The following is a 27,099-nucleotide window of genomic DNA, read 5'->3' as shown; positions in this document are numbered from 1 at the left end:
GTGTAACAAGTAAGAAATGAATACAGATCAGATACTTTCTCCTCTTATTGAGTAAGAGTACATAACTGTCTGCACTACATTTTATTTACCAGTTAATTATATCACAGGTATATCTATAACCACGGCCTCCGTGGTGTAGTGGTCAAGACGCTTGACTCACGCACGGGAGGTTCCGGGTTCGATTCCCGGTGAGAACACAAAAATTAAAATGTGATTTTTCTCAAGCCTGGGTGCTCTGTGATGTAATTCACCACTGTAATTAGGCCTCCTGGCCTGTTGTGGTGCAAAAAAAAATGTAAATGTAAATGTAATGTAAAACAAAAATGTAATGTAATAACCGTGGTAAAAAACAATAGAAAATTAAGATAGATGACTTTTTATACTATCCAGTTGTAATTTTTTCATGCATGTTGTGTAGACGTGACATCTTTGAAAAAGTAAAATAAGCAGTGGATCCGAATCATTGATGTATCAAATTTATTTTAATTTTGTTGCAATAGAGAGGGAAAACATTTTCGAGAAGGAAATATGAGAGTCTAGGCATTTACGGGGCTTACGACCTGTCATTGGCTGGTTTGAGTGGCCACTTTACACACTGTGTAACATTCACCATTCTGCCTATGTTTGAACATCCGGATTTCCTCAACTCTTCCATCTGTCGACTTTTGTGAAGTAAAAGAGCTGAAACCTTTATCGTGTGGGTGAGATTCATCCGGCTGAACCAATTCACCCACTAGGCAACGCCTGAAAACAATTTTCCGTTTTTTTAATACTTATTTTATTATTATTATTTTTATCAGGTAGTTAATTCAACAATGATTTGAGTATGTCCAAATGCTTGCAGACTGGCTGGATTTTCTCCCTAGCGAGTTCACAAATTTAAATATGAGCAACTCCCTAGGGAGAAAATCCAGCCAGTCTGCAAGCGTTTGGACATACTCAAAACATTGTTGATGTTTATTTTACATTATAGTCCTTAAAATATAGCTTGATTAGAATGACAGCTGTCAAACTAATTTCATTAGTGATAGGAAATTGCTGATCACTGATCAAATCGATTTTATACAAATAGAAATAAACGTATTTGTTTATAAATTACCTTAAATCAAAACTATTACTCAATGGGAAAAAGGAAAAAAAAGGAAAGAGGAAAGGAGGAGCGATTAAGGAAGAGAAAGGAAATGTTTCTTTAGACGTGATTTAAACAGAGATAATGTAGTAACATCTTTGATGGTGGATGGGAGATGATTCCACAGTCGAGCCGCATGGACACTATATGAGTTAGAGAAGAAAGAGGAATTGTGGATGGGTATTAAGAGAGTGCCTTGATAATTAGAACGAAGAGGTAAACCATGAACTGATAAGCGTTGAAATTTTTCACGCAGGTACGAGTATAAAGGAGCGTTAGGACTATGAAGTACATTGAACAGAAGTGAGAGGGAGTGATAGTCTCTCCGCTGTAGTGTACTGGTCGATTAACTAGAGCTGGCGCGTTCGCAAAACTTACACAAACGCATTTAAAATCTACAGGATGTTGATTTTAAAAAGGTTTTATAAAATTTAAAACAAATGTGCTTTCTTTTTTTTATATCCGTGTCGGATAAGAGGGTTGTGTTTATGAAAAAAAATCAGGGGGTTAAGGAAATAAAATCTATTAATTTTATTTTTACACAAGTACATTTTTTATTTATAATAATATTTTGTGTTCATCATTTTCTATGAGCTAAATAATAAAAAGGCTAGTTTTCTGCCGCCATTTGTAGTTATTGGTTTCGCCTTCTGTGCTTGATGTCCTGGCTTCGATTTCTGGCAAGATCGACATGAAAAACTCGTTAAATAGTGACTACTGCTTTCATTACCTCTTTTACTATGAGTTTGGCAAACTGTATTTGCGGTTTATGTCGAATTTTGTATTTGTTTTTTATGACCAAATCGATCGCAATTAAACGAAAATTAAATCATCGAATCAACATTAAAATCAACAAATCAACATTAAATCACTGGTACAGTTTAAAGTAGGGTTGAGGTCTTGGATTAGCATGTAAGGAACAAATAAGGCACATTTTTTTTTTTAATAAATTAAAAATGCATACTTAAAATAAATCCGGTTTTCGTAATATCAGCAAATGTTAATTTTGTTTTTCTTTTCTTTTTTTTTTCATGGCCATGTCATACCATATTTATATTTATTTTTTATATTTTATTTATTTATTTACATACATAAGATTATGGTACATTATTTGAGACAATAAGTCCCAACTCCATGGGACTAAAAGTTCTGTGTTGAGATGGGACGAGCAATTATATGACACAGACACATGAGTATATCACCACAAATATAGGATTAGAAACATAAAAAATATTTTTAAAAACACATATATGCCACATCAATATGGTAAACAGTAAACTCAAGCAGTTTTCTACTCAAATCCCCCCCACTAAGGAAAATCCAGTCCTTAACGCCTTTCTTGAAAATAATTGACGTAATGCTATAAACTTATTAATAATTCAAAAACTAATGGCCCACGCTCAGACGCTGATGTCTTTGTGGGCATTTTTATCAAGTGTAATTTGTAATTAAAATTCTATGCAAAATAAATAAAAAAACAGTTGCAAAAATTGTCACTTGTAAAATCTTGTAACAAAAATCAATCAGCATTGTGGCTTTTAATACCATTTTAACTATTTTCATCTTTTCATTTACATTATTATCATCATTATTTATTAAAATCGTGTGTTAAGAAAACGAAATAAATAAAAAAAAAGTTACTCGATTTTTGACTAACCAATGTTGTTTTTTTTGTTCTTTCCTTTCCACCACCGGGCGTGGATAAGGGGATGATGATGATGATATTTTTTTTCAATGACCTTTAAAAATTTTTTTTTTTTTTGTAGGACTTTTTCAGTGTACAATACAAACTTTAAAGATATAGATTACACAAACATCACTCTGTCAGATTTAAAATTTACACTTAAAATGCATGATGTACCTTAGTAGACATAATAATAAATATGTACATCTCCCTTCCCCTCCTATCCTCTCTTCAAGCGTCCTTGTCCTAATCCCGCCCAATTTACAATAACTTACTGTTAACTTTTTAAAAAATCTTTAATTATTGAAAAATATTTACGAGTACATGAAAATAACATTTTTATATGTAAAAACTTATATGTATATATTTAATATTTATATAAATAATTCCTCTGAACGTGTGATGTTAGTCAACTCCTTCTAAACGGCTTAACCGATTTACGTGTGGTTTTCAGAGAAATGTCGATCTTTGCGCTGTGCGTGTTTGTAGATATTAAAATCTTCAACCTCGTGCGTAAAAAAGACGTAAAGACCATAAATGTTTTATTTATCGATCTACCAGGGTTGCATTCGGGGAGAATGCATTGACAAAAAAATGGAAAGATTTTGTTTTTTTGTCCATAAAAAAAGTTTGTTTTTGAATGAAAACAAACAGCATTTGTTTTTTGTGGATCTCAATCAGATTCTTCCCTTAAATTCCTTATAATTTCTATCCAATTATTTATTTTTACATGATTTTTGTAATACTAAAATAATATTAAATTCAATACATTTAAAAAAAATCGTATTTCCACATAAGTACACTCCTCTGTTGGTGAAAAGACTGGAGTTTGACGTTTGCAAAAAGAATGCCATATTTGAAAAAATATTTATTTTATGTTTTGGAATTCAACCATAAACAAGTACCTACTTAAATGTAATATTTGAATATAAACAATTTTTAGTTTTGGAATTCAATCACAAACAAATATCTAGGTACCTACCTATCAATAAAAAGTATTTTTCCAATGCAAGCTAACGTTCGGGCAGGACAACGTCTGTTGGGTCAGCTAGTATGTAATATATTTTCTTTACTAACTTTGTATACTTTGTGGAAATCTGTTATTAGTTCTGAGTACACTATATACACTATATCTGTTTGTTTACTATAAATGTGTATGTAGAACTGTTGGTTTCCCAAATAAAATAAAATAACGGTGAGAATGCTTATGTGTTGTGTCATGCTCACCTACATTGAAATTTATGAAAACAAGTCAAGAGTACGCTTTTGGGATAGTAATCTCAATCTGCCTAGCGTGGAGAAGATTATCGAATACTTGAGCGTTACGAAAGTGAAAGAACGAAAGAGAAACCGGAAAGACAAGTTTACCTTGGAATAAGAACCATTTCTTGCATATCTCAGTATTACGCGAATGATTTCGAGCAAAACTAACGCAATTCGTAATAAAATATGAAGATACCTTACTCTGAGAAGGTTCTGCACAGTATTATTTTACAAAAATCGTGTTATGATTTAAAAATAATATTTCACTTAATCGTAAATTGCAAGCCACCTCAAATTTTCCAAATATCCTCATTTACTCGTGTGTATTAGAACAATACGCCCAGAGAGCTTTTACACAGTAAAAACGTATTTAAAATATCATTTATTAATCAATCATCACATAATGTGGAATATTATATTAAATCCGATTATTATTCCTACCGAGTGGTAATACTCCATTTAAATATGTAGATATTAGGTATATAAAAACGCAGATTTCAAAAACATGAAATTTAATGTTTTTGATTAAATATTTTCGCTTACCACGCGTTCAATGAGGAAGTGTTTTTTTCATATTGTTTAATTTGTTAATAGACTATTAAACTGAGCTAAAAAAATATTTTAAATTTTTTTATGTATCGTATTATCAGCGCTATGAATTTTTGAAGTTTCGGATTTCTGAAGGTTTTTTTTATATATTTTTTAAAAATTTATTTGGAAGTTCAACAAGAAAATATAAAATACATACATTTTTTAAGTAAGCATAACTAACGTTCTTTACATATATTCTCAATTATAGAACTCCACCATCTTTCATAAATTATATAAAATAAGAGTGTAAAATCAATTTAAGTAATAATAAAGATTATGACTGTAAAATAAATTTCTGCAAAAGTTTTACTAATGTATGCATCCAAAAAATATTCGATAGTTTCCATCACAACAACTCAACTACTAGAGTTACTAGAAATTCCACCCTGATACTGCAAAAGCAATCTAAAATTAAAACAATTTTCGGTCAAAGATAGGACTATCAGTAAATACTGTCACTATAAAATTGCTATTGAAAAATGGATAATGGAGGTGGGAAGCGCACGGATTAATGAGTGGATCATGCGATCAGGCCAAATAGGTAGAAAGATGCTTTTATTTGTGATTTTTATGTGTTTTTTTTATGAGAAAGCATTTGACAGGGTAAACAATTCTAATTTGTTGAAAATGTTGAGGGAGTGCAATATAGACACCAAAGATCAAATGTTTATCCAAAACCTATACTAGTACCAAACAGCTGAAATCAGACGCGGTAACGAATTATCAGATGCAATACCCATTCAGCGGGGAGTACGACAAGGTTGTATTATGTCCCCTTTGCTTTTCAACTTGTATTTTGACTATGTTTTTAAGAAAGCGTTCAACAACAATGAAAGAGGCCTGAGGATCAATGGAGTTGTAATCAACAATATCAGGTACGCCGACGACACTGTTTTGCTGGCGGATACTATTACCGATCTTCGGGAGCTGTTAAATAGTGTGGATGCATTTGGTGAACAACTGGGTTTACAATAAATGTTGGCAAAACAAAATGAATAACATTTTGTCGCCTTGATTACTCCGCATTTTTTCTCAAATTAAAGGGTACTGACATTAAAAAGGTGGACAAATTTAAATACCTCAGCAGCATTCTAACAGAGACCTTCGACCCAGATATAGAAATTAAATGCAGAATTAAGACAGCAAGAGCTGTTTTTAATAAAATGAAATCCCTCTTCTGCAATTCTAATCTCAACTTGAAAATAAGGCAAATATTGGTAAAATGTTATGTGTGGTCTGTATTGTCGTATGGCTGTGAGACTTGGACTCTGAAAGTGAACACTATGAATAGGCTGGAGGCTTTTGAGATGTGGTTGCATCGCAGAATGCTTAGGATATCTTGGACAGACCTGATAACGAACTTAGAAGTCTTCAGTCGAGCTAGTACAAACAGAAAACTCTTAACCACCATAAAAGTTCGTAAAATTTCATATCTGGGGCATATAATGCTTGGAAAAAAGTACCACTTGCTTCATTTAATTTTGAAAGGCAAGATTAGGGGTCACAGAGGGGCTGGAAGAAGACAGATATCCTGGCTGCGAAATGTACGAGACTGGACTGGCTTCAGGACTGTGGAGCTGATTTTCCGGGCAGCACAGGACAGAGAGACTTTTGCCAGAGTGATTGCCAACGTTGGGGATACCTGACAGGGTGCTAAGAGAAGAAGATGTGTTTTTTATTATGTTTTAAATGTATTTGATATTATAATTTAATTATATTTAATAAGGCATGGTTCAAAATCATGTTAAATGTCTCCCTCGGCACAGGACACTCCAGTAAGGTAACATTATCATTAATGTAAAAAAGCAATACATAAATTGTAAAAGAACAAATAAATAAATAATCCCTGGACTGACACCAGAAGCGAATATTGATAATTTTACCTTCTTATGACAAAAATGATCGTGATACGCTGCGATTGTTACCGATACCAATGCAGTGCCCTGTACACCGTAATTGTGAGGATAATTGCTTTTATTTTGATACCGATAATGTACTTAATCAATAGCTTTTCCGTCTTCGTTTATATATATTCTTGATTTCTGTATACAATATATGTAAAAACTGTTGTTTTTTTCCCAAATAAAAATCAAATAAATAATGCAGTGATGATGACGAAGATTTACTATCAGTTTTTACTCTTGGTTTTTATCAGTTTTTACTTAGTAAGTACGAAAAATTTTGAGATTCAGCTAAGAATAATATTGTTGTTATTTATACAACATACATTTAAACGACGAAATTCAAGAAGCTCATTGTTGTACTAGTAAAACGAAAACAGAACCTTCTATAAGTAAGATAACGTAGTCAGAATGTATTATTACATATACATTTTTATGTTATAATAATATGTAATGTAAATATTGCCTATTGCAATAGTAAAATTAAATATGCATAACTTACGTTAATACTTAGTTATATTATATTAAATCAGGTACCTACTCGTAATAAATATCTAAAATGAACACGGATATGTTTGAAAAGATTTCTTCATTTTATAGTTTGATTGCGGTTTTTGTAACTTTTATTTCAATATATCATGATAATTTATATTACAATATATTTTTATGTGTTCTGTAGCTCAATCACAAATAACTATCGACGTGCTTAAAACATGCTAAGCATTTGAGCGATCACAATGAACAATAATGAACATGCTTAAGTTATCGCAGTTATAAGTCAACGCGGGCGTAATCTCTAAGTCAACGCTCGTGTCGGTTTGTTTTTTGTTTTCCTCGCAAATAAATACAGTTCACTGGCGAAAAATCGGCATTAAGGAAACGGCGGTAAGGAGTATCTAAAACAAAAAAATAAAATTTAATTACAATTACTTTGGCGACTGCTTTTCTTGACATTTGGCTTGCCAATCGCCGGCTTAATGCAATAAATAGCATGATAAATAATAAATAAATAAATAAAAATAGCAGTTTTGGAATATTTTCCATATTTACGCCCGTGAAATTCAAATATGTAATTGAGCAGCAGGATTATACATCGCGAAACGGAAATGTTTTGTCATTTAATATTAGTTGATATATATTCAAGAATGTTTCTGCATATTTAACTCAAAATTTTCAATTTTGTATATGTGCCAATATTATCGCTCGGGTGTGTATCAACATAGTCATCATCATTCCTTTTCTTCACCTAATGGTGCATAGGGCACTGAATTAGTACACCAATCGCAGCGTATCTTGATCATTTTTGTTACATGCAGGTAAGATGATCAGTCTTACGCTTCAGGTACCAGTCGAAGGACTATGCGATATTCTGGTGTGAAAACATCCTTTTAAATATTTCATATTAACCATTCGGGAATCGAACCCGAGACTTCTCGCATGGTAGGCAAACGGGCTGGCCATTACGCCATGAGGCTGACTTGCTTTTTTGCTTTTAGGGCCACATTAATATTTTTAAAGAATTGTGGCGTTGATTATGCTGATAAAAAATATATTCAGGAATGATTCTGCATATTTCTCAAAATCGTCAATTTTGTTCACGTGCCATTATTATCGCTCCGGTGGGTATCAATATAAAATGAGTACCCACTATAAGAATAATTTATTCATCATTTTAAACATTTGGCATTTGATTTTTACCAGTATTTTATTAATTATGATATATACAGTGAAGTTATTAATTATGAAATATGCATTTTAAACAATAATTTAGGTAGATATATTATTATTTTCTATGCTTCATGCAGGGCTTAAAAAAATAGCCAATCAATATTTTTAACGTGTTTTTATACTGCAATATTTCGTTAGTTCATAAGACTATAGTTGGTTTGCTGCAACTGTAGTACTAATGCATTGCCGTATGCAACACTAGATGCTTATAAGGAGGAGATGATCAATATTTTGCACTGCTGCATATTAAGAGATTCAGTGAAAGATTTATTTTTGGAATCTCTAAGTTCAGTCATATCACTTCAGTACTTCGGGAATTACACTGGCTGTTTTCCACAGAGGGTAGAATACAAACTCTGTTAGCTTATTTATAAATATCTGCACGACTCTGCTACGAAATATCTAAAAGAACAATGGATTCCAAAAAAACTAGATAAGTCAATACGATGTCGCGTCAATGCTCCTCCTGTAGAAATGCGAAACCTTGAGAGTAAAGTGATGTTTCGGTAGTAACTTATAAATAAATCATAAAAGCTTTAATTATTAATAAATAATTAATAAATAATTAAAGCTTATATTCAAGAATAAGGTGTTAAATTTAAAATATTATTTTCCACAAACGGTTTGTTTTTTCAGCCATCAACGTATACGGAGTGATTCTGTTTTCCTGTGGGGGAATAGCAGTCCTTATCATGCTGGCTCTGTACTTGGACACTCTTCGCCATGTCATGAAGCACGCATCCTCCGGAGTCAAAACCCACACTGCCTTCATTGTCAGCGTCTATCCGGTAAGTTAATATACGTTTATGAAGTTTATTGATTTTTAAAATTAAGACAAAAATTTATTAAGGCTCATCAATTGATTAATGATTTACGTTTTTAAAATCCCCCCTGGAATTGGTTACAATGTGACGTCAGCATTTACCCCATGAAGGGTTGTTCGTTGCATTATTCCGTTATTGTGCGCGTTTATGATTGGTGAACTTTTAGGCTGGAACGGAAATGTGGGTATAATAATGTGTTTGAAGTGTTTATTTTTAGGTACTTTCAGGCTATGAAAAAATATGTAGTTTACATTTCCGCGGAATAACGTATACTGTTTTTTCAAGCCTAATGGGAGAACTTCACGATGAAGTTGGCTGTAGTATTGCCGACTGTAAAAAGGCTAAGATAACACCATGAGTTGGGAAACAGCGAGAATTTATTCAAGTCCCTATTATATGGTATGGTGTTATTTCCAAATGGCAATTTCTTCCAACCAACATTTAAACTTCCTTATCAATAAATTAAATAAACATACTGGTGGTACTGCATAATAAACAATGAATTAATCATAATTAAGTAATAATTATCCAATATAATATGCATGGAAGATGTAAAATCTCTTTAAGAAGGAAATACTAATGGAGTACCGTGACTGACAGGACAGTCAATGAATTAAAAATTCAATTCGATAAAATTTTACTAACAATATTTAAAATCTAAATTATCTAAAAATTAAACTCATTTTAAATAAAAATATATATTGTTGTGAAAACTTATTTCTAATATATATCTTTTGATAAAATTTAATATCCGATAGAGTTTTCCGCAAATTCGATGTGACTATTATTATTTTAAAAATAGCGATATGGTGTTATAAGATACCCAGGGAAATTAGTAAAATAGGAGTGCCCCTAGATTAATTCTACATAAAGGGCCTTTGTCAATAAAGGTATACTTAACAGGCGCCGTGTATTTGACGTCAGGCTGATGTTTGTGTTTCTTCCTACTTCCTATGAACGTAATTTACTAAAAGATTTTCATGTAAATATTTGACTTAACGCGGAATATTTTTCCCTAGAGCTTAACGGGGCTTTTAAACTATTACACGGCAAAAAATCGCGCTAATTATAATTATCAGAGCTGTTTTAAAATTGGCATTTGATTATCTCTATGCTTTGGCGATAAACATCGAGTACCTATGTTTATAGTCATTTTTAGCATTTACAAGAGAAGTGTACAACTTTTGATTTTATCTAAGGGAAGAGACCATTGCAGGACTGCTGCGAGACATGGCATAGATTTATATATTTGTTGTTGTTATTCAGATGTTGATCAACATTTATGTTTATGTAATAGGTAATTGTTATTTTTGAATTCTTGAACAATATGTATGCTTCCACCTTCCATTATGTTGTATGCCAACTTGACACAGGGCTTTTGGCCTTACGAAGTTAGGGATACGTTATTATTTTTTTACCTTTGTATAAATAAATACATAAAAGAAAATGTAGATATTAGATTTTTTTTAGTTCTCATTGTAATCGGTGCCCAAGAATACATAGTTTTCTCAGTCATCTACCTTATTTTGACTATGATAAATGATTTTTAGGTGGTGGGGCTAGCCACGTACTGTGCTACTGTTGTTCCTCGGGCTCATTTGCTGGCTGAAGCGGTTGCTCAGGGAATGTTCATGTTCGCCATGTACCAGCTATTTTGTCTCTTCGTGGCATACTGTGGAGGGGAAGCCGAACTCATCAGGTATTGTCATCTGTCATTTACAAATAATGTTCCATTATTGTCTTGTTCACGCCTGATCGTGCACTGGGCTATTACAGAGTTCCAATAGCATCCAGCATTCAGCAATTCCATATATTTAGAATTAAAGTAATGCTTTAAGTTGTGTTAAAATCTTGATAAATATAATATGGAGATGTTTTCATTGAATAGTAATACTGAAATAGAAATAAAACAAAATAATAATTTTTATTTGCTCATAGTCTACTGTTTAGCTTATGCTACTGTGGCTGTCGCCTCGGGTTTGATTCCTAACCTGTCAATATTAAATATTAATTTATTAAATTTCTCGAGAAATATTTATGTTCGAACAAAGGCATAATAGTGAATGCTACACAATGTGTTGTGTGATCACTAAACCAACCAATAATGTTAATCTGTTTAATACCTACTAATGTTTATTTCTGTCAAACCTTTTTGTTTTAAATTAACACATTTTTTTTCTTGAACTATTTTAATTTTTTTTTCATTTTATATGTTTCTTTTCATCTGTATCGTTATGTCTTTTGTAAATATTTTAAAATTTTAAATTAATTTGTACATTCCCTATTAAAAGTAAAAAAGGTTCTCCCCTTCTGTTGAAATATCTATTTTTCATGTTCATTTTTCATATATGTATAAACAAATAAATATTTTTAATAGTCTTCATTAAAAAAAAATTACTTAATTACATTACAAGAAAAAAACAATGTAATATAGATTTTTTAAAAATACTTTATGTTAGATATAAATTGTGATATACTCAAAACCTGCCCGACTTTTGTTCAGAGGCACTTCTCGTTTATTGTACTGAGATAAATAAGATATAAATGAGTCGTCTATTTCTAAAACCCACTATATCCGTATGCCCGCCATAGGGAGATAGCCGGTTTTGGAAATAGACGACTCGAATGTATAAGGCATATATTTATTCCATGTATTATTTTTGTAAAAATATTTTAAACAGGAAGGTGAAGCCTGACTCTCTTAACCCCCGAGTTGCTCCATGCTGCTGTTGGCCATGTTGTAGCTGTTTGCCACTTCTTTCAGTTAATAAGTAAGACATCTTTTATTGTTTGCCTTAGACCATAAAATGTTGATTAAAAAAAAATTAAAGTATAACTGAATTGAATAATGTTTGTAAGTTCAAAAGCAGCAGTTAATATGGTTTTACAACAATCTGCTCTGAAAAAATAAAAAAACTTTCAGCTTTTTGATAGCAATGAGATTTGTCATATTTCCAAAACGTCTGAAAAAAAATATTTTAAAAACCTTATTCTCCAAAGCAATCTTGGCGGTGTAATGGCTAAGATGCTTGACTCACGCACAGAAGGTTCTGGGTTCGATTCCCAGTGAGGACACAAAATAAATAATGTGTTTTTTCTCAAGTCTGGGTTCAATAGTGATTGGGCCTTCTGGCTTGTTGTGGTGCTAAAAAAAGAATTTAAAAAAGTATTTTTTTGACCAGTCCGTTTTACTCTTGGCTGTAAAATATTGCTTGCCCGCCAAAGTTCCTACATTTTTGTGCTTTAAGTTATGATAAATAGATTATCAAGAGCCTCACAGTAGTGTCTTTAAAGGATTTAGTACTTCCCTGCATGAATTTTTTTTTTTTGAGTTAATTGATTGTTACATATTCCTTAATTCAGTTGGATAGAATAAGAACATTAAACATATAATAATTAGACTCTTTGCCGTGTAATTATTGGCCACAAACAAAATATCTTGCGCAAACTCATGATACACCATAACATGAACATGGGCATGTAAATAGTCTTGAATATAACTAACCACCAATTTAACACACGGTGAGAGACCATTTCGCTTTTGATTTCTCAAGATATCCTCTAACAAAACTTATCGCAATTGACAGTATTTTTCTTCCCTAAAAGCATTCCAAAATCTGTTGAATTTGTCTGGTATTTGAACGGTTAGACAAAAGCTCGATGTAAAATAAAAAGGGTTGACAAAAGCTCGAAATAAAATAATAAAGGTTGACAATGGACACATAGACATGCCCTGAGCCCTCAAAAATGATGAGATGTCAGCCATGCCCCACGCGTATGTAGCCATTCTTCGACCGTCAGCCAGGTGTGACGCTTAGAATTGGAACCAAAGTGCCCTGCTTGTGTCATGAAAGCGTGTTAAAACCTTTCGGATAAAAATTTTATCATCATTTATTAGCGAAGCTTAAAACAATAATTATAATTATAAACATCAAACAACGCCTAGCTGCGCAATTGCGAAGCTATTCTTAGTTACAGGGGTGAACTGAGAAGAATGCTCTTTTTAAATATAATAATGTGACTTAATATTATTTTTGAATTATTATATAATATATATATTAACTTATTATATTAAAAAGAAATAAGGAGGACGAAATTATAATGAATTTAAGGAAAGAATCTGATTGGGATCCACCAAAAATGAATGTTGATTTTTAATGTTAAAATACAAACTGATTTATCTACCGAAAATGTATCCTCCAATTTTTCATAGTATATGCATGCTCATTAAATGAACCCTGGTGTAAATAAACAAACTCAGTAACTATGGGCACATTTATGTGTCACTACTATTTAAAATATTTTACTCCATAGGGCGCTTCTATGTATTAATATGTCAATGGGGTTGACGGATTTTATTATTCAAATTCTATAATTGAATGTGTTTTTTGATACAAAAAATAAATTAAGTAATAATACAAATTACATTTGATCTAAAAATTTGTTTTTCATTTTTCAGGAGAAACGTTAGATTTCTAAGAATGTTAGTTCTTCAGCTCCCTGTGGTCCAAGGATTAGTTTATATGATACTTCTAGTTATGTGGGCGGAAGAACAGGTACATGTTTTGTATTGCAAAAGTAAAAATAACAAACATTAATCGAGTTGTGGCCTAATAGTCATGGCTCGGACTAACGGATCAGAGGTCTAAGGTTCAAGCCCTCCCATAGTTCAACTTGATTCTCACTTTTTTAGCACAGTTATTAATGACTTTTGGCTATTTGAAAATAGCACTAAAATTTAAATAAACTTCAGGAACTAAGAATTTAAATTGTTATATTTCGTCACTTATGTAAGATTCAGCAAATTCCCATATCAAAAAAAAATTCCTATAACTTATTTAAGCAATAATTTCGTGGTCAAAAATTTTAATAAATGTTTGACAATTTCGTTTAAGTTAAGAAAATAATCTGTTCGTTACTGGTTTTGTTGGTGTAACTGACGCGCTATTGGCAAATTTAGCAGGTCCACCACGTGCACTAGGCCGTCCCTTCTGCTGGTTGTAAGGCAGCGGAAACCGAAGAACTGAGCACACACTGTTTTCACTACAGTAAAAGCCGATTTGACTCTTAGTCTTAAAAAGGACTTGTAACTCTAGAAGAAAGTGCCGCGGTCGGGATCCGTAAGGTGAGAAGTCCAGTATTCAAAACCAAGGGCAGGCGAAGGTCGTGTAGAGTAGTCGGTATTGGCGGAGGGTGGAGCGAAGAGATGATTCCAACACGAGCGATAGAGTGAGCCTGATTTATTATGAGGCCCTGCGGCCCTCACATAAAAAATACACTGGGCCAATGGCGGGCGTGAGTCGGTCATCCAATCACGTCGCGAGAGGGAAAGTGCGCTATTCGCCCACTCTATCTGTCTTCCTCTCGCCGCGTAAAAGGATTACAGGACTACCTCCCCCCGCCACATGACCGCATTAGGGTGTAAACCGTGCGGGTAGCAACATATGTGACACAGAAATATTACATTAAATGATTATCGAGCAATGGATTTTTATTCATCTTTATATTTTCTATACCTAATTTTATAGGCCTCGGTATAGTGAAAACCACCCCCGAAGGTAACAAATAAGAGTCTTTATTGAGGGAACAGTACTTCGCTTACATTATACTGGGGTTTCTATTTTTAAAGGCCTTAGTGAGGGATGCTAGGTTCCGATGACGTCTGTAACAGTTCTTCTAACAGGTCTTCCCAAAAACAGTGATCATAAATAGTAGCGGTTTTGCTTTAACCACCTCTTTTGAAAACACACAATTTGTAAATATGATATTAGTCAATACGATTTCACATGCATATTTTTATAATAACACAAAATAGATGGAATTACAATTGGTGTTTTTTTTTTTTTTAATTTCTTGTACAACATACAAAACAATATAAAATAAGTTATACATGTGTCTTGTTTTTATTTACATAAGCATATTGATTTTTTTACAGAGTTTATACCAAGTAAACTACATGTACCTGCAGCCTTTTGTTGTGGCTTCTATCTTCCTTGGGATTTGGGCCATGATTATGACCATCAGAATGCTGAGGGAGACTTTGGAAAGTTACTCCCTGCCTACCAAGTTCTTCGCCTTGCAGCTGGTTCTGCTGTCTTCTAAGCTACAGGGTCTTCTGGCGAGGGTACTGGTCTGGGCAAGCGTATTACCGTGCAAACCTCCCATTACTCCTTCAGTATACGCAAGTTGTAAGTATTTCTATAGACAAAGATGCCAACTGTTCATAATTTAATATATTTTTTTTAATGTTTAGTGACCGCTCCATAGTCAAATGATTAGCACATTTGCTCACCATGGATGATGTCCATCGCATGAGATGCTAGGTTTGATTCTTGACAAGGTTAATAGTAAAGTGTTTTCAAGTGTGTGTGGTGCAATGGACAATGTACCGGCTTCTGGCACGGGTGTTTTTGGGTTTGATTCCCGGTGAGATAGGTGTTCTGTAATATTACATTAGTGTCTTAAAAGCAATACCCCCTGTCAAACTCAATTAAAATATTATAATTACACTTATTGGGCCCTGTAAAACTGAATCGGGTCGGCGATTCACCATTTTGTCTTAATGTTTGAAAGAGTATTACCCCTTCCCAAAACTCTCCTAAGAAGATGACTAGTTATTATATAGACTAGACAGGCGTCATAGCGCAGTTGGTTAGATGGCCAACTGTGAAACTGGCATCGCGGGTTCGATTTCCACCAGTTGCAAGGGAAAAATTCAAGAAAGATTTTTTTCTCAATTGGTCTGGGTGTTGTGTATTTTTTATAACCTCCTTCCATATTTCCTCTTTAGCACCTACAAAAAGTCACATCTATCTTATATACTTACCATTTTCATAAAACAAGTATTTGGGTTTTGATATTATTTTGTACAAAATTAAATTATGTATTATGACAACAATTAATGTGTACATATTTGTGGTGGAATGGGTTAATACACCCTATTGGCCCCTGTCAAACTGAATTGATGATATAATTGCACTTATTGGACCCTGTCAAATCGAACTGAATATTACATTCTGCCCTGCTAAGTCATGGCTGAAAAAAAAACTTGTTTTGCGTTTTCTTTTTTTGTAATAGATATTCGATAGCCTCACATGTTTAATAAGCTAACAAGTCATTTCTGCTTCTCAAATATGAGATGATTTTTTTTTTTTAAAGAAATCGGACTTGCAAAGTTTTAAGTTTAGTTTATTCAGATAAAAATATATGTGCACAATATTACTACTAAATACAATTTGTAATATCTTTTAATTGTTTTTTTTTTTCATTTATTCATATGAAGACACATATTATAAAAAATAAAAACGTATCCCTAGCTCTATGAGGCCAAGAGCCCTGTGTTGATTAAACAGTAATCTTCTGTAAAATCTGCACTTCAGCAGATATGAATTTTAGCCTTAGCTGGGAAGTATAAGCCCCTGTCAAACCAAACTGATTAATATTGTTACACTTGCTGGCCTCTGAAACCATATTGATTTTTATTATTGCGCTTATTGGTCCCTGTCGAGTCAAATTGATTGTGATTATTACATTTATTGGTCAATGTTATTATCGCACTCTTTTTCAGGACTTACATTCAATTTGATATATTTTTAGTGTTGTATAACTCCGCAATGCTCTTAGAGATGATAGTACTGGCATATTGGGCAAGGAGCCTATACAAAAAGTCAATTCCAGAACTAGAAAAACGTCCCGAGGGAGTACAGCAGGTTTGTTCCCTTCCAACAATTAGCGCAAACATAGAGAAACAAGTTGGGGGAGAGAGTATCCACTACATACAACCAAGATTGAACAACAATACAAACCAATTTGATAATCAGAACTTTATTGATGAACGGTTGTAAAACAAAATATAATTGTGCTAGCATTTTAGCATTAAAGGAATAAAAATGTGGTAAATAGGCACAGTGCGGAATAAAGATTATTATTTTATGAAACTTGTAAATGCGTAGACAACTTCATTTGCCAACGAGGCTCTTCGTCTTTGTCAAAATAATATATTATTTTATCAGTTTTGAGACACTTTTTTTAAACTAATGTTTTAAAGAAAAAAAATAATCACTGATTTAAACTAAAGTTTTAAAGAGAAAAACAGGAAGTTTAAAATATTATAATAAGACTTATTTAACTATATTTTGAAGCTTGTTGGGTAATAAATTACATATATTTTAATCCCAGTTTTTAGTATTAAATCTGAATAATTTATCAATGCGATATTCTAGCAAATTTATGATTTTGGCACTGAGCTGTGATGTATGTAAACCAATTATTGGAATGCCGGAAATTTCAATAAAATGTTTATTCTTTTTACGTAAATTTACCTTACCTTTGCAATGTATTTTTAGTATATATACTATAGTAAGTGTGTTCTGTGTTTATTCTTGCATGTTCATGTGTGTTGTAAATATTTTAGGACAATCTTATTTTATTTTCACTCTTTAAATTAAATATAAACTATAAAAGTGTCCGTAAAGAAACTTCATTTGTAATTAACAGATACATTAATTTAAACATAAATTTACAGTATGTTTTTACTTTGAGATTTTCACAGGTACTGAGGTGATTTTTTTAGGTTATTATGACTTAATTCTTATGTTTTGATCATAGCAGTACAACAAAGTCTAAATATCAGCAAGGAGTGCTAACACTGTACATGGCATAACAACTCAAAATAAAGCTTTTAGCACGAATAAACCATTCTATTTTCAAAATACTTAATAAAATTATTTATAATGAATTATTTCAGATTAAATATGTACTTACTCTTTATTTGTTATTTTTTATTAAAGTATGAATTCCAGTGATAATACCCAAAACATCAATTACATTTTTTTTTGTTTATACAGTGGAAACCTTATAGTCGCCAACCCCCTATTTTCGTAATAATCGATAATCATCACATTTTGATGAAAAAAAAATTCCTTAGTATATTCTGCAATCATCATCACTCCCACACCCGGCACTGGGATATTGGATGACACAAATAGACCCCATGATCGGAATTGGAATTACTGTTAGCTGTTTTTTTTAATTAATAGCAACTATTGTTTTACATTAACCTAAACATTAACCTTCTACATTAACCTCTCCCTCCACTTCCACTCCTATCAATATGTATATCTATTTAGTACAATAAAGTTAGGGCCCAAATAACTTTTTTTTTTAATGTTTGTACCATTTTTAGGAGTTGGAAACATCTAAATGGAATTTCAGTTAAATGGCAAAAATTGTTCTTATATTCGTCATATTACATACAGGTTCCACTGTATATTTTAGAGAAATATTTTCTATGCAAAATTATACACAACATTTGTGTAGTTGATTATTTTTAGATTATTTATAAGATATAATAAATAAAAATACAAAAAAAATTAACAAACGTCATTTCACAAAAGGGAATTCAATAAGTTATGAAATTGTTGATCTAAAAAGTACCTATGAAATTATTAGCATTGCATTGAATTAAGAAAAGCAAAACATATCAGCGTTCTATTTTATATTCCAGTGTTCGAGATTAGGTTTTAGGTAATAATAATAATTGTTAGATTACTAAACTTACGAATCGAGAGATTGCAAAGAGAAATTGCGAGAGAGCGAGAATTCTCGACCGTGTTTAAAATTTGGCAAAAAGCTTCAGATTTACGTTACTCATTCAAAATAACGATATAATAAATGTTTAATAATAAGATGCATATAAGTAGCCGCACATACTTTATACCAAAAATGCACTTGTCATGATGTAATTGTAAATGCTTCTGTATGTGATTGCTTAGTAAAAATTATATTCATTTAGATTCACAAAGATTTTCGAGAATAAAAGATGGATAAAGTATAATAAATTCTGCTTTAATTACAAGATTCGATGTGTCTAATGTCCTTAACATCGATATTATTATACACGAGTAAGATAAACAAATTATTTCAAAATATCTGTACCTCAGAGGCAGACGGATGCAAATCCAGAATTTGATGAAATGACATTTCGATTTTCTTATCCAGTTTATGATAATGTCCATTGATTTAGAAGAAATTGAAGTCTTATAATAAAAGAACCAATGTATTAAGATACTGAAAATATAAATTAATGCTATCAATTATTAGAAATCAAGTGATAATAATTTTAAAATCTCTAAGTAGAGAAAGTAGATTCTTTGAGATTTTGTAGAAACATTTGACATTTGGATTTGCATCCGTCTGCCTCTGCGGTACAGATTTTATATCCCTTATTTTTATGTTTCTAGTGATGTATTTCTTGTACTCTTTCTCTTTAGTTTATTCTTTATATTGAATATTGCCTTTGTCTTGTTTTGTTTTATTCAATTAAACACTTTATTATCAACAGTATTATTTTTATGGATTTAATATTTTAATGACTGATGCATGTTTGATGAAATTTAATTTGTTGATTGTTACCAAAAAAATGCCTAGATAAGTCTATCAAAGAGAGTATTTTCCTCAGAGTAATAATAAGTTCACGAATTATTACTCTGAGGTATTTTCATAATTTGTATTAAAAATAACATTGAAAATTATTAAACCATCAACAACATTTTCGTCACAAATTAATTTCATTATAAACACGAACAATTTATATGTAGTATTATTTTTACAAAATATAGACTCAAATGTTTTAATTTGTTAGTTGGTTGATTGCAAAGTTGATGGTAATATTGCAAAGAACGAATATGCACAATGGAGTGTGTTCATTTTATAATTTTATTTATTTTATAAATAAGCTAAGATGTACTGCAATACATTCATTAATATTATTAACATATTTATCTGAAAAATGCATGTAATTTCTATGACTGAAATAAATGTTTTGTATTCTAATAATGTATTTTTTTACACATGCAACTCTATTCAAAACTATTTTTTGTTTAGGTCCCACTTGTCGACATTTCACAAAAGTATTAGGCAAGGACAGAAAACCGCAGCGTCGCATTTTTAAAATGAAATATTCTACTCGATTGGCATAAAGAAATTGAGAAAATTTTATATGCAAAATGTAATTCAAGGTACAATTTTTCGAAATCAATAATGAATGAGTTTTATCTTTTTACTTTCTGCATTTCAAAATGTGCTTCTGCTTCTAAAAAGATTTTTTATTCGTCTAAAAAAATCTACACAAACTGCAAATCAAAGCATCACAGTTGTGAGAAACAGATATAAATTTTGCAAGAAGTTGGGCGGAGGTTGGATTGTTGTGGACTTCAAATTAGAAGTCAGAGATTTAAGCTACGCTAGAGTAGGTTGACCATAACGTCGAAGGATAAAAGTTTTTCCTACATCTCATCATCATCATACAATCATTTCCGTCCACATAAGCCTCCTCCATACATTCCTGTCTTGTGCTTTCTGCATCCAGTCGCCAGCAATTCTTTGATATCCGACCATCGTGTGGGAGTCTCCCTCTACTTTTTTTGTCTCCGCGAGGTCTCCACTCGACTGTCCTTTTAGTCCATCTTTAGTTATTCTGGCAACATGTCTCGCAAACAACATCTAATACCTATATTTAAAAAAATGACTTGGAAAAAATCTAATTCAATATTTTGTTGCAACTTCATGAGTCGTCATAATTACTTGTAGTTAAAATAAACAAATTACCAACTGGATTTAAGGTAAGTCATGCATGTGAGTTATTTTTATGGTTATTGGCTTACTATTAACATATTTTCTTTCTATTCTAACAATACAGAAAACAGTAGTTTTTAAGACATAAGAATTTAAATTCAGAAGACTTAACACAATACACTGGTGGAACTTCTTTTACACGGTTTCAAAATAACAGTACAGAAATGAAATAAAAAAAAAAACATTAATTTAACAATGTGTAATAATAGTAACATACTATTCATTTTTGGAATTCCCTACATCGCTCTTTTATTTACTAGGCGCAGAAAGGTATGCGCAAGGGAAGGGGGATAGTGAATTATCTTTGTTACGATTTTATTGTCATGTTATATTTTATTAATAAAATTAAGGTACGATAAATAGTACACAATTTCATTTTTCCAATCCCAAAACAATTTTTATAAAAGGAAACCTATCCCCCATGTAAACCGATGTTTCAGTGTATTCTAATGTAAATAATACTCATGGATTCTTTAACATGTTGTACGTAATAAAAAATCACAATACCTAAATACATTAATATATTGTAAGCGACAAACTTTTCAAAAATATTATTGCAAATTGGAATAAAAAATAGTAGGGTAGTAAAAATACATACAGTCATGTAAGAAAAATGTAAAATAAAAACATTTATGTATAAAAGTTTTATTTATTTAATAAAATTATGTTTAGAAAAAAAGTAATCAATTTATCATTTTTCTGCTGGAAAAATACTTGGGGGAGTTATTTAATACATACATTTACGACTCGTAAGTTGTGTATTAAAATAAATAATTACATATCTTCATTATCGGAGTCTGAGTCTTCTTGTAAGGCCTGCTTGGCTGTTCTTTCCGCTTCCTGAAGAATGTTCGCCGGGACTCGTTGATGGACTCCTTTAGTGATTTCTCCTACCCACGAGAGTTCCAGTTCAAAGTTTTTATCCTTAAGTTCATCGTGGACGAGATAGATGCTGAAAAATAAATAAAAAATGTATTCATCTGAAAATAACTAAAAAAACATTAAAAAAAAGGTAGTGTTATGAATATTTGGAACCATGTAAGATAACGAAGAATGGCATTTCAGATACAATGACGAAGTTCAGTGGTTTTTATTTATTTGTTAATAGAGTATCAAACTAAGCCATTTTTTTAAAAAAAAGTTTTATGTATCATATTATCAGGGCTATGATTACTTAAAAGTTTAGTATTACTGAAAATACTCCGCGTGTAACGTCTCAAGTTCTCTTCCACTTCTTCTCGGTCAGTTCTACCGATTGGTCCGTTGACGGTAAGTAAACCAGATATCTTCCACAACTCTCCTATCATTGGTTGATTGATTTGAACAAATGACGTTGTTAAAAATAGTTCGTTTTTATAAAAATATTTTTTTTTAAAATTTGTACATTTTAAGAAACTTTGCTGCAATTTAATGCGCTAATTTTTACAGCACGTAAGAAATCATTTTTTGTATCCAATTTTCTGTAGCTCTCGAGTTATACAAGGATTTATCAGGAACATTCGATAACAAATCACATAAAAGTAGGAAGAATAGGCTAGCCAGGCCATGTTGCAAGGATCGAGGTGAACCCGACTATTTAAGACAGTGATGGATAACTTAGGACATGCATTGTTTACGAACAATCTTCACCTAAGAACGAGCGATGTGTTTTCTTTGCTCAAATATTAACTGAAGATGCAATTCAGCAAAAAAAGGCACTGATGTAAATAATCATTATTGGATAAAATACCACTTTTTTTTCTACCGACCGGTTTCAAAGCTTCTTTATCAAGGTATACATAAAATATATTTATGAAAAAAATTATTATTGCATTGAGTTTTTTAATAAAAATAAATAAACAGTTCAAAAACAAAACTCTTTCATTTACTAGGGCTGCAAAACTTATCAATATCCTCAGGCCAAACCAGGTATTACCAGAATTTTGACATGCAAAGCTAAAAAGGTTACCCATCACTAACCTAAGATATTTCCATATAACAAACTGATGGAACTCAAGCAGAATTGCATGTAGATTTTTTTCTAGTAAATATTTTTTTACAACTAAATTGATTAGAAAAAACAAAAAAAGAACCAATACATGTCACAACTTTTATTAAATATGTTAGGATTCATAATTAGGTACTTACATTCTAGCAGCTTCTTTCACCAGATCGGAAATGGGCATATCAGCTAGTTTGAGCTTTTCTATTTCTGTTTTTGCTGCTTGTTTTGCTTTGCCAACAGCGCACCCAAAATATGACTAAAAATAAACAATAAAACAAATATAACAACAGTATTATTAATAAAACTAAATGGTCCAAGAAGTATAAGAATTGAAAAATATTCTCAGGTGTTGCCTAGTATGTAGGTGAAATAAATTAGTCAGATGAGTCTCTCCCGCAACCAATAAATGTTTTAGCTCTTTGACTTCACAAAAATCAATAGATGTAAGAATTGAAGAAATATGGTTTTTCAAACATAGGTAGAATGGTAAATACACAGCGTGTAAAGCAGCCACTCAAACTTAGTGACTACTTTACACACTGCTAATTTTATTTTTATTTTATTCAGAAAACATAGTCATACATAATAAGTATTAAAAACAACAATTTTTTAATATTTTTTTCAGACCAATTAAGTTTTCATAAACTATGCTAAAGATATAAACATTAAATGTGACAAAAAAAAAAATAAAAATAAAAATTTAAAGTGAGAAAAGAATAATTGTTAACATTTGCGTTTTCCATGGAGGTAATAAATTAAAATAAATAAAAATACCGAATGTACACTCCGAGCCATCCACGCACACACATGAACGCACATATAAAACATGCACAAACATATACATTACATATGGCACATATACATAGCATAAACCACTCAAAATGCACATTCAGCAACTATCCCAAATAATCGACCCAGTGAAGAAATTTTCTGTACAAATGCAACGTGCAGTTAAAAATGTCTACATCAATACTAAGTCCATTATAATTTCTACAGGTACGTCTAATGAATGAATTCGAGGTATAATTACTAAGTATAACTAAGTGAAATACTAAAGGTTAACCGCACTACGGCTGCGTGACACAATTTTGTATGGAGTGCCGTGTACTGTATGTGGCTACAGTACAATTTGTTCCAAACAAAACAGTGAAAATTACTACTACTACTACTACCATCACGCCATTTCTCCGTAGAGGTGGGCAGAGAGAATCGATCGCCTCACGTGTCTATCCTGGCATACATTCCTAGCTTCTTCCAAATTCATACATGCCCTTTGGTTCTGTTTGCTTTTGACATGACCAGACTTAAGGTTTTGGTTTATCTGATCATGCCACGTCTTCCTTGGTCGTCCTGGTCTCACGTTACAGTTCATTTTCGCCACATATTTTACCATTCGTTTGTTGTCCATTCATTCTGCATGACCAAACCATCTCAGAGCCTGTTCTTAGTCTTATCAATTATACTTGACTCAGATTTACACTGTCGCCTGATTTGATCATTTGTAACCCTGTCATAGATTGATTTCGCACACATTCGTCAAAGAGATCGCATTTCAACCGCGTTTACTCGGCTTTCATCCTTCCTTCGCCAGTTCCATGTTTCACTTCTGTACGTAAGTGTTAGGACTAAAACTAAAAAAGTGAAAATAATATCTCATATTGACGCAATACGCCGCGCTGCCCTAGTGGGTGTTGACGGTAAATGTTAGACAATATGGCTACACGTTTATAGCTCTTTCGGAATATGGAGCCATTTTGTAATTTGCCTAGCCAATAGGTCTTCTGGCTAAAATGGCAATCCAGCTGCGACACATACATTATATTGTCACAGATCAACGTGGTCCACATCAAAATATTGTTTTCAGTCTCCTAAAGTTGTCAAACTGTCATTGTTGACTACTAACTTTTAGCACTTATACCACAAGAACTTATTAAAATTTTTTGTATTGCAATTAAATTATTAATTGATATAATGTACAACTTTCGCACGGATTTTAAGCTATTTTATTTATTTGATATTTTGAAACACTTACATAAGAAACGCCGCTGGGGTCAATCATGTACATGGCCGGCCCATCAAACTTGTTCCACGAGCACATGACCGCGGAGCAGCCATAAGGGCGGACGGCGCTGTACAGAGTGTAGGCGTGCATGTACATGGCTACGCGTTCATTGAGGTACTTCAGGGGGACGGGAACTCCGTACTGGGCGCTGTAGTTCCCTGCCTCGGAGCGTGCTGTCTCCACGATCTGTCTGGCGTCGGAGATCAGACCTGACACGGCCTGAAAACAAAATATTTTTTATATGTGCCCTGAGATCTTTTATGTGACAGGTACAAAATTATGATTCAAGCGTTTCATAACAAAAGGAAGATCTAATAGATTATTTTTTGGGAAGGAGCACACAGGGCGGAGAAACGAAGTATAATACTCGTTAATTGTTCAGAGTTAGGAACTCAACTGCTTTCTTATTCAACATTATACGCCTTATCATGATCATCAAGCTCAGCTGGGTTAGTCAGGACGCTGCGCCGGCTGGCCTAGAGCGGCGTGGGTAGCTTTACCCCCACCACTCGCAGTGCACTGCCGGCCGCAGGTCTTGTAAATAGTGGCGCGCCCCGCTTGTACAGGTCATCACACTGATAGCTGCGATGCATGCAACATATCAAACACAATACAACGGTTTTTTTTAGGGCCTTACAAATATGGTTTACATTTGAAAAAGGGTATTCTTTTAGTTATATTGTCCCTGGTATCGCTGAGGCCAAACCTGAAAGCGAACCATTTGTCTTTATTGAGGGCCTAGCACTCAGCCAACAAATACTGGGGTATCTAGCTATATTTATCCATTCATTTTATTTATTTGTATGAATTAATTTAGTTATTTATAACTTATGTGCGTCCGGAACAGAAGATTCTATGGTAATTAAAAAAAAAAACAAGTACATATAATTCAACAATGTTTGAGTATGTCCAAATGTTTGCAGACTGGCTGGATTTCCTCCCTAGCGAGTTATTCATATTTTAATTTATTTCAACAGAGAGGGAAAACTTTTTTAACAGATGGAAGAGTTGAGGAAATGTGGATGTTCAAACATTAGCAGAATGGTGAATGTTACACAGTGTGTAAAGTGGCCGCTTAAACCAGCCAATGACAGGTCATGAGCCCTTTAAATGCCTAGACTTCCATATTCCCTTCTCAAAAATGTTTTCCCACTGTTGAAATAAATTTAAATACATATAATATTAAAGGTGGATAAATATTAATTAGGAATAAGAAGAGTTAGCTATTTAATGATATAAACAATTCGAGTGAAAAAGTTATCCTTAAAATTACAAAAAACAATTTACTCACTTATTTTTTACAGCCACTTTGAGTCCTGTAATCTCGATTTGTAAACGGCAATGAAACAATTTATTCACTATGAATGAGAATATACTTTATCTTAGTTTATTGCCAAAGGGTAAAATAAAGATTATGAAAAATACGAAATTCTGCCTGTCTTATATATTATGCAAAAATCTGCACTATGAGGATAACTTGCTATTACCTAAGTCAAAGGCTCAACATTCTGAGGGTTAAATAAAAAAGAAACATTGTTCAGTAACTTACCATGCCTATATGCTGATCGATGTCAAATATTCTCTTATTTGCTTTTGGTTCATAGAGTTTAGACGTGATTAGTTTTTCTACAGCAAATACAACTCCATCCTTTCCTCTGAGTCCAATGACTGTTCCAGAATTTTCCACAGCTTTCCCTGCATATTCGACTTGAAATACACGACCATCAGGAGAAAACTGTGACGCTGAGAGATCGTACTAAAAATTAAAGAAAAAAATATAATAAAAGCACCAAACATAACCTAAATTGAAATGACGAGCAATAAATTTACATAATAAAAGGGGTAAATTGCACTATTTATACAATGGTTTATATTACATATATTTGCTAAAACATGTGTATTCAGTTAACTGGGTAATAAGCGCTAAATTGATGAATTCAAAATCGAAGTGCTTATATTTTTGTAACCTAAAAATTTAACAATATTTCAAATTAACAATAAAATTTATGTTTTACTTACGCCGGTACCAATGGAACTCATTTCGTTTTATTATTATAAGTTAGAGTGTTAGAAAATTACACAAGTTAATGTATTACTGATAACCGAAATAGCAAACTCGATTTGATTCTGACAAATGACAATGCCAAATTTCGTTATTTGCTGTCGGCTGTTGGGCACCTGTCGGGTAGGTAGATTTCTTTATTTTTTATGTCAGTGACATCTACTGGGAAAATAATTAAACTATTGATAAAACAGTTTGCTGTGCTTTTTATTCTTACTACTTCGCAGTATATAAAAT

General features: G+C 32.3%; 2 protein-coding genes across 2 annotated transcripts in view; one reads left to right on the top strand and one right to left on the bottom strand.

The window, feature by feature from the left end:
* Positions 1-17,891, top strand: part of LOC148277498 (organic solute transporter alpha-like protein) — a 38,461-nt gene extending 20,570 nt beyond the window's left edge. The window contains exons 3-8 of the mRNA XM_088232818.1: positions 8,933-9,084; positions 10,671-10,819; positions 11,802-11,891; positions 13,580-13,676; positions 15,056-15,308; positions 16,717-17,891. Coding sequence (XP_088088944.1) covers positions 8,933-9,084; positions 10,671-10,819; positions 11,802-11,891; positions 13,580-13,676; positions 15,056-15,308; positions 16,717-16,964 — 989 coding nt within the window. The 3' untranslated portion in view covers positions 16,965-17,891. The remainder of the gene's footprint in view (positions 1-8,932; positions 9,085-10,670; positions 10,820-11,801; positions 11,892-13,579; positions 13,677-15,055; positions 15,309-16,716) is intronic.
* A 3,492-nt stretch (positions 17,892-21,383) lies between these two features.
* Prosalpha7 (proteasome alpha7 subunit) lies at positions 21,384-26,982 on the bottom strand. Its single transcript, XM_088232814.1, has 5 exons — positions 26,820-26,982; positions 26,350-26,556; positions 24,771-25,019; positions 22,882-22,994; positions 21,384-21,706 (listed from the first exon to the last, which is right to left on the bottom strand). The coding sequence occupies exons 1-5, from the start codon at positions 26,838-26,840 to the stop codon at positions 21,529-21,531; spliced, it is 768 nt and encodes a 255-aa protein (XP_088088940.1). The 5' UTR covers positions 26,841-26,982; the 3' UTR covers positions 21,384-21,528.
* Positions 26,983-27,099: the final 117 nt, after the last annotated feature.

Source organism: Micrasema longulum, unplaced genomic scaffold (assembly GCF_059751315.1).
Source record: "Micrasema longulum isolate JH-2025_06_02 unplaced genomic scaffold, ASM5975131v1 h1tg001021l, whole genome shotgun sequence".
Taxonomy (NCBI): Eukaryota; Metazoa; Arthropoda; class Insecta; order Trichoptera; family Brachycentridae; genus Micrasema; species Micrasema longulum.
Note: the sequence above shows the minus strand (reverse complement) of the source record. Positions and strands in the feature narration are given on the sequence as shown.

Bases quoted from the DNA above. Each gene is read 5' to 3' on its own strand.
- Prosalpha7 (XM_088232814.1), bottom strand. From the start codon at position 26,840: ATGAGTTCCATTGGTACCGGC. The intron at 26,557-26,819 runs GTAAGTAAAACA...TTTAATTTTTAG, and splicing joins TGAGTTCCATTGGTACCGGC to TACGATCTCTCAGCGTCACA. The intron at 22,995-24,770 runs GTAAGTGTTTCA...GTTTATTTTTAG, and splicing joins ACCCCAGCGGCGTTTCTTAT to TCATATTTTGGGTGCGCTGT.